Source organism: Pogona vitticeps, chromosome 5 (genome assembly GCF_051106095.1).
Source record: "Pogona vitticeps strain Pit_001003342236 chromosome 5, PviZW2.1, whole genome shotgun sequence".
In the NCBI taxonomy this organism is placed as follows: domain Eukaryota; kingdom Metazoa; phylum Chordata; class Lepidosauria; order Squamata; family Agamidae; genus Pogona; species Pogona vitticeps.
The window spans coordinates 46,282,859-46,298,986 of NC_135787.1; the positions used below are offsets into that span (position 1 = coordinate 46,282,859).

The following is a 16,128-nucleotide window of genomic DNA, read 5'->3' on the forward strand; positions in this document are numbered from 1 at the left end:
AAGGCCCCAAATTCAGTCCCTCACATTTCTGGTTCAAAGGTTCAGATGCCCTGAGCATTGTTTGTTCCTTATTTCATTACAGAGAGTTCGGACTCCTGACTCATTCTCAATGTCAACTCTGCAGAATCTTGAGCTAGCCTAAAACCAGAAAGGTAAGTAATAGTGCACATTTGATGCTAGATCTGAGCTGTGATTCCCGTAGTCAGCAAGCTAAACATTCTAAGTGATAGGAATGGGTCTGCAGCCTCAGAAGAACTCAGTCTTTGGATCCATGAATAAGTCTTCCAGGCAGAGTGCCTTGGATTTGGTCCACAGAACTCTGCTGAAAACTCCCAACAGAGCAATTTAATATCCTAATTGTTCCTAGCCTTCTTTATACCTGTAGGTTCCACTCAATCTTAAATTCTGTGGTGTTTTTTAGTGAAGGCATGAATCCATTAGTGGGTAAGCTCAGACCACCAAAAGGATTTCCGTTACTGAATGCATAACTAGTTCTCAAAAGGTTAAAGCCGAACACATTAACCTACACCCATTTACTTTCAATGGCCTCAGTGTGCTTTCAATTACTTATGCAGATTAGATAAGAACATAATGAATAGGTTTTCTTCAAAAGGATGTGGTTTCAGAATGTTCCAAAATAAATGTTTCCAGTCTTGCAATCTGTCTTTACTCATGTCAGCCCTTTCATGTGTTGAACTGATTTTGTTTTATTACATATCACATAAAAATGCCGCATGTACTTTAATAATTAAAGAGGATTAATTTTTTCCTGTAATAAATCAGAGAATGAAGTAACATTCACAAACAGTTTCATTTTAAAGAAAATACACAAGAGAAACTACCATCATACATTTAATTACACTGGAGTAAATCTTAATGAATCCAATAGGTCTTGCTTATAAGCAGACATGCCAGCGCAAGACTGTGCTGTAAATGTTATGCTCTTTTACTGCTGTCATTGTCCATCGCAACAGGTCTATTCGCTTTGTGGACTCAACCCACTGTGATTTTCACCTTATATGCAGAATGTTTTACAGCTCAAATCACCCCAGCCTATTCTAAACAAAAATGATTGGAGAATATGGAGCTGCGTTCTCATTTGAACTTTTTTTTTAAAAAAAAAATCCAGTTACATATAGGCAGTCATGACCCAGATTCAGCCATTTCCAAATAAATCAGCTGCTTTACTGGAGACAGCTTCAAAGCTAAACACAGCAATCCTTCAAAATATCTTTCCTTTATTAATGGCTGCACTTTTCATACTCTGCGTATGGGGTTCACAACACCATTTTTAGCATTTATTACAATTTCAGGAGACTAGCAGTCTCCTCACAAAACCCAGCAGCCAGGCAAAACCCATGTATATGTCACACAAAGACACAGACAGAGGAAAAGCAGATGAATAAACTATGAATTAAAACAACCTTTTCCAGAAAAGTATTAGCCATATTCCTCTCTTGTTCTCAAACTCCCTGACATCTCAGCACCTCAGGGAGTTTGAGAAACATTATTTCACGAGGCTAGACTCCGTTACAAATCTGGTCTCCTAAGAATGGTCAACCAAGGCAGAATAGTCAAAGCTGACTAAGGTGTTTCAACTGTCTTTATGAATTAACAAACCGACAGATCCAAAGGTGATGGGGGAGGTAACAGATGTTGTGGCAGGTGACAGAGGATCTTTCATAGACACCAGTGAGACTGACACTAACACTTGTTAATACAGATGCACAATCTTTATTCTGACCAAGAGGCTGCTCTTAAAACAAAATAGACAGTAACAGAATTTCTTCCCATTGGCAAAAGCACCTGCTCAAGCCTTCATGCAGAAAATCTGCTGAATTAGATTCAGATGCAGGAAGAGTGCAAAGTGGTGGAATGAACATCAGCAATTTAAGATATGCAGATGGCATCACTTCACTGGCAGAAAATAGCAATGACTTGAAACAAGCCAGATCCCCCAATTTTACCTGGAGCTTTTGGTCTGACTGTGCTGAGACCACTACCACCATGTTCTCGAAGGCCATGGAATCTTTGTGGCAACTTAAAGGGTCGTGAAGTTACTAAGTGGCTCAATCAGAAGCCAGCTAGATTTTGAACCAGCCAATCAGGAGAGCTGTCTGGAAGGAGACTTCAGCCAATTGGAGGCCTGAGCACATGGCTTGCTTAGCAGACCAGAAGAAGGCAGTCTGCAATCTGGTCAGCCGGGTAAGTACATAAGTAGCTCCTTGGTGAAGGTGAAAAAAGTACAAAGCCATATAATTATTGTTGAACTTTAAGAAGACAAACGTAACTATTACAAAAGAATTACATAAATTTAATGCTGAAAATTCAGTAGATCTAGTCTAAGTATGAACAAATCTGGATTCAACATCTTTTATTTTATGGGAGGAGAATGGGGAATGCATTGTAACTCCCAAGTATATATATTCCCTATATGAAGGGCTTGAAAATTTTTAGATTGTCTCATCAGTCACTCAAAAATTTCACCAGTCAGCATGACCAGAATACAGTGGTGCCTCGCTTAGCGATTGCTTCATTTAATGACGAAATTGCTTAGCGACGACTTTTTCAGAGCGTTTTTACGCTTTGTTTAGCGATGGTCCCCATGGGTGATTTTTGCTTAGCGATGGTTGGGACCATGCTTCACATAGCGATTAAATTTTGGGTCCCCTGTTTCGCTTAACAATGGTTTAAACCAGTGGTTCCCAACCTTGGGCCTCCAGATGTTCTTGGACTTCAATTCCCAGAAATCCTGGCCAGCAGAGGTGGTGGTGAAGGCTTCTGGGAGTTTTAGTCCAAGAACATCTGGAGGCCCAAGGTTGGAGACCACTGGTTTAAACAGCCTCATGTTTGCTGTTTTTTAAATGTGTTTCTGTTATTTATAAAGTTTAAGTTTACTGTTTAAAATGTTTGCAATCATAAAGTGCACTTAATAAACCCTTTGTTAACCAAATTTGACTTTGTTCTGACTCTTTTTTAATTTGTTGTTCTATTTTTCCCCCATTGAGATGCATTGAATAGGCTTCAATGCATTTCAATTGGGGAACTGTGTTTAACTTAGCAATGTTTCCTATGGCGATTTTTGTTTAAGGACGGCAATTCGTTCCTATTGGAACGGATTATCCGTTTTTCAATGCATTTCATTGGGAAACCGCGTTTCGCTTAGCAATGAAATCACTTAGCAGCGATTTTTTTGGAACCAATTAACATCGTTAAGCGAGGCACCACTGTATAGCCTTGTAATTTATTGGGATTGGGAATCACTGATTTATACTCTCAGACTTGGATTGCTTTATTACCTGCGTGCCTGAGGGGTCATGAAGCTTATATTTTGAATGCCTTTCTTTTGAATGTCTCCAGCAAAAATAAAACTGAAAGCAAAAGTGCTCAGCCTCTTAAGGAGCCACAGTTCCCTCCCACCCCAGGATGTGTCCTCATTCAGTTGAAATTGGGAGCAGGGAATCTCCATATTCTCCAGCATGTGACTACTCTACATGCTCCTGCAGAGTTATAACTCTATGCACCCTTGAACTCTCTTCTTGAGAGAAGAGGGCAGTTTTCTTTTTGCAATGGGAGGGGGGAGGGGAGGACTGCAGGATTAGAGTGAGAGAGACAGGCGGAAGGGAAGAAGGCAAGCAGGGAGGGAGCTGTGACTCGTCCAGCAGCATTTTTCACTCATCACAGACAAGTGGACAAGTGCATTTTTCAAACCATGCCTATGTGCTACCTGATACAAACACCTCATCAGCAAAGAACATGTTTGTCAAGGGAGGCAGGCACTAGTTGTTATAACAAATCCAATATTTTTATATATTGTTCAACATGCTCCTTTGAATTTCCCTCTTAAGGAGCTGAAATGCTACTGTAAAACATTTCCATACATAGCTACAATGCACAATTGGATTATGCATCCTCTCTCAACATTTCTGTTACAGCACGGAATGTTATCTAGTAATCTACTTATCAGTCTACCTATCTATCTATATGTCTAGCTGTCAGGTCACTCTTGGGACAATAGTATAAGTCAAATAAAACAAAACAAAATAGAATCACGGTCTCTCTCTCTCTCTTTCTCTCTCTCTCTCTCACACACACACACACAAACGCAGACACTTCTATGCATAGTGGATGATACCCTGCTGTGCAATTCTGCATGTGTAACAGGGATGACAGCAGCAATTGTGGCAAAATGACACTGATTAAAGGTAACTGTGGGTGCACATGACTTTAACACAATGCAATGAAGTCAAGTACACATTAAAATCTTTTAAAAAGAGCAAAATAAAAGAGATCCTTTAATCTGAACCAGAAGTGAACAGAAGCAGTTTTTTTCAAATTACAACTTTGAGAAACCACTCCCAGCTAACATGGTCAGTGACTGTGTCAGCTAGAGGTTGCTGTAAAATATATCCGGTCAGTTTGAAAAAGTGCTCAAGAAACCATTGCGTGTCCAGCCACAAAACTAAAATGTGGACCACTCAACAGTCTGCTGTGAAGAATTACAAGCATTTTATAGACAAAGTTGCTTGAATCTGCCTGACCTAGGCACTGTAATTTATTCAAGTGCCGTGGATGTAACTTTGGTTCGTGCTTGTTCTGTTACAATAGATATGTTTCTATCTGTGCAGCCTAAAGATGTGGACAGGATCCTCAGAGAGGTGAAGGTCACACAGGTGTTGGATCTTTGCATTTCCTGGATTATAAAATCATCCAAAGGAGGATTGTCCCAGCAGGTAAGGAGAGTCTTAAATGCCTTCAAGCAGCAAGGGTAGATTTGGCATGTTTAATGGAAACAGTTATAAGCCTGCTGTTGAAAAAGCCCTCCTTGATCCCTCCTATGTTTGATTAATATTGGCCAGTAGCCAGTATTCCAGTTTTAGGCAAGAAATTAAGAGTGGATAGTATCTTCTAAACTCCAAGTGTTTGTAGATGAAACAGACTGTCTAGCTCTATTTCAATCTGGCTTTAGGCCTGAATATGACATGGCTTTGGTCATCTTGGTAGGCAACCTACACTGGGAACTACATAGGGTGGCTGTTACAATAAATTGGTGGCAGCGGTGGGATTCGAACCCACGCCCCCGAAGAGACTTACATAGGGAATTGCATCCCCTTTGTTCTGCATGATCTCTCAAGCTTTTGATGCTATCAATCATAGCATCCTTCAGAACCATTTCTCTGGAATGAGACTTGGAAGCACTGTCTTACAACAGCTCCTGGAGAAACAAACTCAGAAGTTGGTGCTGGGGGACTCCAAAGCCTTGGTCTTTGGCCTGTGTTGTCACTCGGGTTTCTATTTTGTCCCTCAAGCTAGTTAACATATACATGAAACTGTCAGGAGAGGTTGTCCAAAGTACTGGAGTTTGGTGCCACCAATACACTGATAACACCCATTTTGGTCTCTCTCTTTTCCATCTAACTCCAAAGAAGCTATATTTTGTTTTATGAATAGTGGCTAATATCCTGCTGGCATCAATGTAAGACTGAATGAGAGCAAACAGCTTAAAATTTAATGCAGACAAGACAGAGGGGCAGCAAGTAAATTGAACTGCAGACCAGGGAATAGGGATTCAACCTGTACTACACCCAGTTATACTACACCTGAAAACCCTGGCTCACAAATTGTGAGTACTCGAAAACTCAGCCATGGCCGGGAGTTCATTTGCATGTCATTCATAATGACATCCTGTTTGGATTACTGTAACATACTCTTTGTGGGGCTGCCTTTGAAGATGGCTCATCTTTTTCAAAATGCTACAGCCAGCTTGTTGACCAGTGTTGGATACAGGAAGCATATAACTCCCCTATTAAAACAGCTTCACTTGCTGCTATTTGTTTTGAACTCAATTCAAAGTGCTGGTGATGATTTATAAAGCCCTATTCAGCTTGGGTCCAGGTTGTCGAATGGACCATATCTCCCCAACTGATCCTCCTTGGGTTTTAAGATGTTTTGGGGAGGCCTCCTCTCAGTCACCTCACCCTTACAGGTATTTTTGACAGGGTCCTGAGAGAGGAATTTCTCAGTAGCTGCTCTCAAGTTATGGAATGCCCTCTCTCATGAGGCTATGCAGGCTCCCTCTCTCTTGTCTTTTCAGCATCAAGTGAAAACATTTCTTTTCACACAAACTTTTAACATCTAACTTTAACATAGTAGATTCCCTATGGTTGCTGCTTTTGTATCATTTTAGTGGTTTTTAAATGTTTTTAAAATTGAAAGAATTGAATCTAAAATTGTTTTTAGACGAGTTTCTTAATATTACTATATTTAACTGCTTTGTAATTGCTTAATTTATTTTAAATTCCTATTTGTTCCTACTATCTGCAAGTTGCCTTGAGTCACTTAACTGGAGAAATGCAGCGTATAAATGAATTAAATGAATAAATAGCCTTTATAAATAGCTTTCCCTGGTTCTATTTGTAGATCTCTCGATAGGTTGCAGATCAGTAACAACAGTTTCTAAATCACAGTGGTTTAAAAGCATCCATATTAAGAGTAAATTATACTTCTGGCTCTGCAAGTAAGGCAAGCAGTATATGACTTAATATTTTGGTGTATCCACCGTGTATCATACCTGTAGATGTATCCACTGTGAACATGGAAGAGAATTGTCCTGGAACCAGTTCATATGTTACAACTCCATATATCCCAGAATCCTTGTCTGTAGCAATAACATTTATTACTTCTGTTCCTGGCTGAGTATGACTGCTGATGCTTGTCATGTAAGTCACTGGGTGGAAGACAGGATGGTTGTCGTTAATATCTTCTATCTGCATACGAACAAAAGCCTGGGCACTTAGCCCACCCTGTGAAATAAATCAAAACCCATTTTAGGTCAGATGTCATACATAAAAAAGAACTAGGCATGTAATTTTTTCATCCTGCTAGAACTTCGCTTATTGAGAAAGGAGAATCTGTACCATTTTGAAGGACCTATAGCTAGCAATGCAATACAACAGAACTATGTAAAAATATACACCTTTTAACTGTTGAATATTGTAAGGAAAGAACCCATCATAGTCACCACATTTGTATACAAGCCAGAGACACAGATCAGGCTGCCTCTGAAAAAAAAGCCCAGTCTTTGCTCGTGTAATGGCAGAAGAGTCTGAATGACATAAAACGTCTGCTTTGGGGGAAAGTCTCGAAAGCTTGCTTAATACATACAAATATTTCAGAACACTCTGAAATTAATAGAAGCAGATAGGCAAATTGGTTGCCATTTCTGAGACAAATAATTGTGGCTGAAGTAGATAGCAATTGCCTTATAGATGTGTTTGCAACTCTGATCTGACTATATACATGAAATTAAGAACCTAATATACAAGCAGATATTGGCTAAAATCCTACTGCACTGTTATGCTTTTGGAGTCAAAGTGGCTCAAGTTACTCCATAGATGGTATCTGTTGCATGCCAAGATTTCTTAACTTAAGGCAATTTTCCTCCAAAAGTTATATCTTTTGAGTAACAGTATGACAGGATTTCAGGCACCAGCTTCCATAACTAGTTAAGTAGCTCTACATATTTGACAAATCAGGATCAATGAAGAAATGTCATCCAGAAAATTATACTGGATTTTTTGTCTATTATTTCCATATGTGAAGTAGACACTGCTGTGCAGCTGAAGCATCCATCAACATCAATATTCTCTATCAAAGAGTCTTTCATTTTCTCCTGCATTTGCTCATATAGCTGTTCTGTTTATTTAGCCTGGCACAGAGGTTGTCATTCTGTAGTTACAAGGGAGCATCACTGTAAATGAAAGACAACTGGAGTCTGTGTGTGCTATGAAGAAATTCAGCACTGGTTTCTCCATTAATTCTTGCTTCATGAGTCAATGCCTGATTAATGAATATGATGGAAGAAAATAAACAGATTTTCTTTTGCCATAAGAAGCAATGCTTAAAAGCAGGATGACGATAAAGGTGGTGTTTCAGGCTATTTCGTATTTTTTCAGAAATCTCCCCAAGTGTGTGTTACATGCCATCAAGTTAGAACTGACTTGTAGGAACCCTAATAGGATTTTCAAAGTGAATATTTATTATATTTATTATTTATTTATTTAAAATATTTCTATGCCGACTTTCTCCCCAAAAGGACCCAAGGCAGCATACATCATTGAAACAGTGCAGGGTATTTAAAAGTTAAAATAGTAAGTATAGAAATATTAAAAAAGAATTAAGCAAGTATATTAAAATGGTAACTAAGATCAATATTAAAATACATTTAAAACAACAGAGCACAACAGTCTATTTAAAACCACTCTCAGACCACCAGTCATTAAGAAAAGATCTGCCTGAAAAGAAGTTCTTTGCCTGCCTTTGGAAGGACAGCAAAGATGGGGCCGGCCTAGCTTCCCATAGGAGGGAGTTCCAGAGTCTGGGAGCAGCGACAGAGAAGGCCCTCTCCCATGTCCTCACCAAGTAAACTTGTGAGGGTGGTGGGACTGAGAGAAAGGCCTCCCCTGATTATTTTAATGCCCTGGCACGCTCATAGAGGGAGATGTGGTCTTTAGATAGCTTGGAACCATTTAGGGCTTTGTACGTTAAAAAACCCCTTCACAGATTGCTGCCTTGTCATGGCAAAGGGGCTTGAATAATTCAAAGAAGCTATAGACTATGCCATTCACGGACACCCAAGATGGATAGGTCATAGAGGAGGGTTCTGAATAGCGCAATCCACCTGGAGCACGAACTGGCAAGCCACTCCAGTATTTTGCCCAGAAAACTCCATGGACAGAAACAAAAGACTAAAAGATATGACACTGGAAGATGAGCCCCTCAGGTCTGAAGGCGTCCAACATGCTGCTGAGGAAGAGCGGAGGACAAGGACAAGTAGCTCCAGAGGTAATGAAGTGGTTGGGCCAAAGCCAAAAAGACGCTCAGCTGTGGACGCACCTGGAAGTGAAAGGAAAGTTCGATGCTGCAAAGAAAAATACTGATTAGGAACCTGGAATGTAACATCTATGAACTTTGGTAAGCTGGATGTGGTCAAACAGGAGATGGCAAGAATGAACATTGACATCCTGGGTGTCAGTGAATTAAAATGGATGGGAATAGGCGAATTCAATTCAGACAATTATCATATCTACTATTGTGGCCAAGAATCCCATAGACAGAATGGAGTAGCCCTCATAGTCAACAAAAGTGTGGGGAAAGATGTACTGGGATACAATCTTAAAAATGATAGAATGGTTTCAATACAAATCCAAGGCAGACCTTTCAGCATCACAGTAATCCAAGTTTATGCACCAACCACTGATGCTGAAGAGGCTGAAATTGAACCAATTCTATGAAGACAGCTGTCAAACCTACAGTTCAATGCATTCCAATGGGGGGGGGGAAATTCACCAAAAATTAACGAAGAGTCAGAACAAAGCCAAATTATGTTTGCAAAGGTTTTACAAGGTGCACTAACGATCCCAAGCATTTAAAACAGTTTTTGAGCATTTTAAGACACACTTAAAATAGCGAAAATGGACATCGCTAAGCGAAACAGGTGGACCTAAACTGTCATCACTAAGTGAAGCAAGGTCCCGAACATCTCTATGCGAAATTTCCCCATAGGAAACATCGCTAAACGGAGCACAAAATCGCTCCAAAAACCTCATCGCTAAGCAAATACATCGTTAAACGAGGCAATCGCTAAGCGAGGCACCACTGTAGTAGTAGTAGTAGTAGTAGTAGTAGTAGTAGTAGTAGTAGTAGTAGTAGTAGTAGTAGTAGTAAACATCCCTTTGCAAATATGCTTTTCCAATGGTTTTGGACCAGAGTGAAGGGGAAAAATCATGAAACTAATAACCTGCCAAGGTGGCGAAATAATTTATCATTAGCAGAGGGTTTGCAAATTCTTTACGTTACAAATGACTCCCCCCCCCCCCAGCTTCATTCTCAGAGCATGGCCCAGTTGGAGACGCTGTTCCCACAGGAAACAGCACACTGCCAGGCTGCTGACTGTGGTTCTGCCACCCGCAACGCAGTGTCAAAGCTTATCTGCTAAAGAACAGATGCCTCCAAACCCCACTGCTTTCGTTATTCATTAGTTTTGCCTAACCACCTGAAGAAATCATCAAAAGTGCCTGCCCTTTTGCAGAAGCACTTTGAAAGTGAAGGGAGAGTATCTGATGCAACACTAGCACTATAGTTCATGCCAATCTACATCAACTCCGATTTATTTATTTATTTATTTATTTATTTATTTATTTATTTATTTATTTATTTGTTTGTTTGTTTGTTTGTTTGTTTGTTTGTTTGTTTGTTTGTTTGTTTGTTTGTTTGTTTGTTTGTTTGTTTGTTATTTTGGTAGGGGACAATTGTGTTTTTTCCCCTAGCAAACAATTGTTATCCATCCACCCATCCATCTTTGGCACATAAAGGCATAAAGTAAGTCCTGGGTAGAATCTGTGTCCCAGTTTGGATGAAAAATAGGATATAAATAAATGACAAAATAAATACATTATCTATGAAGCAATCCTCCTTCCTCCAATTCCTAACATGAAAGGAGGCCTCTCCAAAGCTTGAGGAGAATGTTTAGGGCTGACGTGCAATCCCCTGGACTTCAAGGAGAACAAACCTATCCATTCTGAAGGAAATCAAGCCTGAGTGCTCACTGGAAGGACAGATCCTGAAGCCGAGGGTCCAATACTTTGGCCATCTCCATAAGAAGAGAAGACTCCCTGGAAAAGACCCTGATGTTGGGAAAGTGTGAGGGCAAGAGGAGAAGGGGACGACAGAGGACGAGATGGCCGGACAGTGTCTGCGAAGCAACCAACATGAAACTGACACAACTCCGGGAGGCAGTGGAAGATAGGAGGGCCTGGCGTGCTCTGGTCCATGGGGTCACGAAGAGTCGGACACGACTAAACGATGACAGGGAAAATGTGGCTCAGGAGCAGCCTTCTAATATCATGCAGCCAAATTATATGTATTTGAATGTGACTGACAAGGATAAGGAGGCACAGAGAAACACAGCAGCAGACCATTGGAATATACAGTACTGTATATCTCTTTAGGCCATGGCTCAATCTCCCATCAGCCGTAGTTCCTACTGGAAAAGTTAGGTCAAGAGTTCTTTGTAGCAAAAAAGCTCCCTATACAAATACTACAAAAAACGATGCAAAATTATTAACAGAGCCAAACCAGGTGACTGTGTGTTTTGAACCATATAATTGCAATTACTGGTTCTAGAAAAGAAACTAGGACTTCTTGTTCTGTCAATTTTTAGAACAGGCAGACAACATAGACACTGCTTCTCCCTACCCTAAAGATCGACCTAATGTGAGACATTACCTCTTCTCCAGTTATCCTGTGTATCAGATCCTATACAAGGTTTTTCTCATATCTTCCAGAGCAGCTTACTGCCCTCATTCCTTGCAAATGGATTTGCGAGCCCCTTTTTAAATGATTACTGAAGGATTATTGAAATAACTGTGCAATGCATTTTATCACTCTAACAGCACAATTCTAATGGATAAAGGTGGCAAGGGGCCAGTTGAGCCAACACTAGGCCAGCTGAAACTGTGCTGAATCCAACATTTTCCACTATTCTTTTGTGATTTATTAGATGATTGTCCTTATTTTTTGTGAACATGTATGGGGTTTTTTTTAGATATTACTTGGGATTTATTTTATGTTTATGTTACTTATATAAACCACCCAGAATAGTGCCCAGCACTAATCAGCATGGTATAAAAGTGTAACCAACAAACAAATAAATCTAATTGGTGCCAGAAATTACTTACAATAGCCCTCAACCAAGTTGGCAGGCATAGCGGCTGTATCCATGGGTTGAGGGAGGCTTGGATATGGAACATCTTAGTGTCTCCCTCTCTCCACTCCTTCTTCAGCCCCCTCAGTCCACTAGTACAGTGGTTCTTAACCTGGGCGATAATGCCCCCCAGTGGGCGATTTCATTTTTCAGGGAGGCAGTAGAACGAAAAGGGGCGGCGTGGGGGCGCTGGAGCAGAAGGGGGCAGTAGGGGGGCAATGGAGCAAGCCAAACCTGTGAAGATGGCTGCAGCCTTTTTACAGTGTGCATGAATATATATTTTCCTCCAATTTTAATTTAGTTTCAGACTTTTTGTCTTGAAATTTTTAGTTCCTGCATTTGTTTTTATGCCCTTTTTATATTTCTTTTGCGTCTTAAAATTCACTTGCAACTAAATCATTAAATGTTACTTTTGGGGGGGGCATTTCATTTTCTTGGAATTTAATTTTGTTTTCAGGGGTCATTGAATTTAAGTGTTTTAAATAAATAAATAAATAGATAGATAGATAGATAGATAGATAGATAGATAGATAGATAGATAGATAGATAGATAGATAGATAGATAGATAGATAGATAGATAGATAGATAGATAGATAGATAGATAGATAGATAGATAGATAAGATATCATCACCGCGGGGAGGGGGGGCGATGATAACTTCCTCAATGGCTCAAGGGGGCGTTTCTTTGAAAAAGGTTAAGAACCACTGCACTAGTAGATATATCACTAAGCAGGGCACAGTTTTGCAAGAAGGTCACTTTGGTAGCAGCCCTTTTGAAAGAGTTCTGCTGGAAAAATAGCATTTCTGCAAAAATAAGAGGCTTCTGCCTAATCCTAAGACCCCGTGAAGAAACTGGAAAATGAGAGCATGTTGGTTTCTGTTGCCTTTGAAATGCAGGCTTGTTAGCTTGTGCTGGGATAGGTAGGCAAGAAAAAAGAAGGAGAAACTGCTTGTTAATAAGCAAGTTCTGCCAACTGTGTTTTATCAGTGTGAGAAGGAATTACCAAGACTGAAGCTCACTCCTGGTACCAGCTAATTAAGAAAACTGTTTTCAGCTGAAATGAAGGGAGGGGAGGAAGTAACTTTGGGAGAAGCTAATCTCTCTGAGAAGGGTTTGTACAGTATACCACGAAAGCCTTATCTTTCAAATTCTGCTTTGTTTGCATAGTTTAACCTATTCTCTCTAGGGAGAATGCTATGTTCACCTACTGCTTTGTTACTTAATTGAATTCTGCACATGTTCTGGAAGCAGGCTGAAGTTCTGCTTTATTGTAAGTTTAGGATAGCTATCTTATTTTCTGTGGGAACTGTTCTGAAATTGTATTTGCCTTAAACATCTTCTCAATATTCTTTTGCTGCACAGCTTTTTTAAAATTTTTGGAAATTTTTGAACTGCTCTATGAAACTGTTCAACCATTACTCTTTTGACTGCTTTTTGCCACACTTTTAATTAAAAAAATAATAACATTTTGCAGTAGCTTGGTTATTTGGAGAAGACAGGGCTGGAGTACTAAAGTATAGTCTTACTCTTTACTGTCTACTGGATTCCATACTTTTTTGTGTGTGTTTTGGTATTCCTACCTGTCAAGGTTGGTGTGCAAGTTACAGTGATCAGCTATCTGCATTTTGGTAACTTCCTGGAGCACTGAGGAGTTAGAGGGACTCAAGATGAGAGAGGGATACTAGGCAGTAATATTTCTCCCGACCATCAATATAATGTTGACAGCCCTTGTTGTTGATAATTACGATGGTGATGTTCAGCATTATATAATGCTAATACCAATGTTAACAACAACAACAACAACAACAACAACAACAACAACAACAACAACAACAACTACTATGTGCTGTTTTATGGTAACCATTTAAAGAGTCTTATGGGCAAAGAATACTCAGAAGTACTTTACCATTCCCTTCTCCTGGAGCAGTCAATGTAATATCTAGTACAATACCACTGACTTTTATACAGCAATACCTGCAGAAAGTCAGTTTGACAGGGCAATTTTGCAGATCTCTATTTACAAGAAACAACAGCTGCTATTTCTAGCTTCATAATAACGATAACAGACCTTTGAATACTGGAAAGAACTATGAATTTTCCAGAAAATTAAGGTCTATAAAGGCTGATACAATTGCACAGCCACTTACCTGGGAGTAGACCCAATAAATTCAGTCAATATACTTCTGAGCAAACAGGAATACATCTGTATTGTTAGGTATCCTTGTACTTTTAAGAGAAAATGATAGCTATCATAACAGATTCTAAGCTTTAGTTACACATTTTGTCTATTTCTATTAGGAACAGTATATCTTTCTTGTGACTAATGCCCAAATTACCTTTACTTGACCTTACTACTGACTAACAAGACCTACTTAAAACAAAAAGGCAAAAACAACATAAAAAGAAAAAAATGTGGCACCTTAAAGACTAATTGCTATAGTTTCATGTGAGCTTTTGTGGACAAGTCCACTTCCTGAGACAAGGATAAAATAGCAGTTACTCTTCAAAGTGCAACATTTTGTCTTCTTTTTAAATTATGTTTCTGCCTGATAATGCAATAAAACAACTGAGTACAAATAGAAACTATGAGAAAACTGTCCTGTTTGAATTGCAGTTAAACTGTCTCCCCCCCCCCCCCCAAACACTGTTGTAATTTTAGGAAGCTGTTAGGAGACTATGATAAATGGTATTAAGCCTGGATTATAGTTCCTGGAACTTTTCTTGTTATTTACCAGTACTCAGTTTGTAAGATAAATGGGAAACTAATTCAATACCACTCTCATTTGAAAACATATTTTCAAATGGTATTGGGGAGACATCCGACAGAACAGACATGAAAGCTCGGTAAACACCTATACTGTATCTTTTTTTTACAGTTGTTGCAACCAAAGTTAGTTACAATGGCCAAAATCCTGTTGCTTAGTGTAGTAAACTGGATTATAGTGAATCAATGGGAATTTGATGACTCCTCAGTAAATTCTGTTGATTCAATTGGCCTACTCAAACTGCAACTTACTTTAGCTTAGTAAAGTGCAGTTAAAGCAGGCCCATTTGAATCAATGGGATATATGGAGTGAACACAATGAATTAATTAACTATGATAGGCTAAAAAGGAGGTGAAGGAACAATATGGGGAAGTCAGTGCTGTCAGAGCTAGTGATAAACAATGGCATACACACTTACCCTTTACACCTAAAGAACAAGAACACCAAAAAAAGTTTAATAATCTAAGAGTTGAACCTACTTACCCCATCTGTAGCTTTCACCAAGAGATCATAGGTAGATGGATCCTCTTCCCTGTCTATGTCCTGAGACACCCATATGCAGCCAGTGCTTAAGTCAATCTGGAATGCTTTTGATTTTTCATGGTTATGAAAGCCATCATAAAGAGAGTATTCTATATGGCCAAAATGGCCTGAATCTCTGTCTGTTGCCTTCACCTGCAATGAGACAATGAAGAAACATTATTCTATTCTTATCCATGTGTCCCATACTTACATTATTATCCATGCAAAATGTCCTTTGCAGCATGGGCTGCGAGAGTCTATTTTTGCTTAGGAGGCCCATCCCTGATCATGTTAAAACATACTCCAGTGTCAAAATGCACAGAGCTGTACTGACAATTTTCAAAAGCAGCATAATAAACCTTTGAAAGTAAAGGAGCCATTTGGTTGTACCAAAGATGGAGACAGTTCTGAATGTCACAGCTGGATTTTATATTTTCAAAAATGAAGGATCAAAGTTCTCTGGCTTTCTTGCCTCCAGCATTCTAAAGGTTTACTCAAAGTGAAATTGAAAACCAACACATCACCTGCTGAAGCTTCACTGTAATGTTTACAGATCACACGAGGCACATAATCCATTGTGTTACTCTATTTTTCTACTGTCTGTCTTCATTCTTGTGTGTAATCTTTATCCCATAAAAGCATTAATACCTTAAAGAAGCTTAGGCGCCTGCAGTTAAAAGTCGACAAACATAACCATGTTGAAGTGGAGACAAATTAATAGCTAATCATCCAATAATTTGACAATAAATTGCAATTTTTATCACATCTTCTGGCATACAAAGTGCTCTACTACTATTATCTGGCAATATCTTGTTAATCAATATCCAAGGCAGGAAAATGGATGTGCCCATGAAAATGGAGTTCTTGCATTTCTTCACCACAATCTTTTCAAAATTTGATTAACTTATCCTCTGCTATATCCCTCTCCATTAGATGGAATGAAAGTCCATCTAACAGTCTGCAAAACCAGCTGGTACAGTCCCCAACACTAGTATCATGCAGCTTCAGAATACACAGGACACCTCAACACTTTACGGAAGAATATATATTATAGAATCAGCTAGACCAAAAAAGT

At 39.3% G+C, this 16,128-nt stretch overlaps 1 protein-coding gene across 2 annotated transcripts in view; it reads right to left on the reverse strand.

Moving 5' to 3' along the window:
- DCHS2 (dachsous cadherin-related 2) overlaps positions 1–16,128 on the reverse strand; it is a 134,210-nt gene that overhangs the window by 62,305 nt on the left and 55,777 nt on the right. Inside the window, exons 2-3 of one of the 2 annotated variants that reach the window (XM_073001531.2) lie at positions 15,015–15,206; positions 6,572–6,803 (exon numbers count right to left, since the gene is read on the reverse strand). In XM_073001531.2, coding sequence (XP_072857632.2) covers positions 6,572–6,803; positions 15,015–15,206 — 424 coding nt within the window. Of the gene's footprint in view, positions 1–6,571; positions 6,804–11,738; positions 11,854–15,014; positions 15,207–16,128 lie in introns of those variants that run through there. The other variant, XM_073001532.2, reaches the window with a different exon arrangement.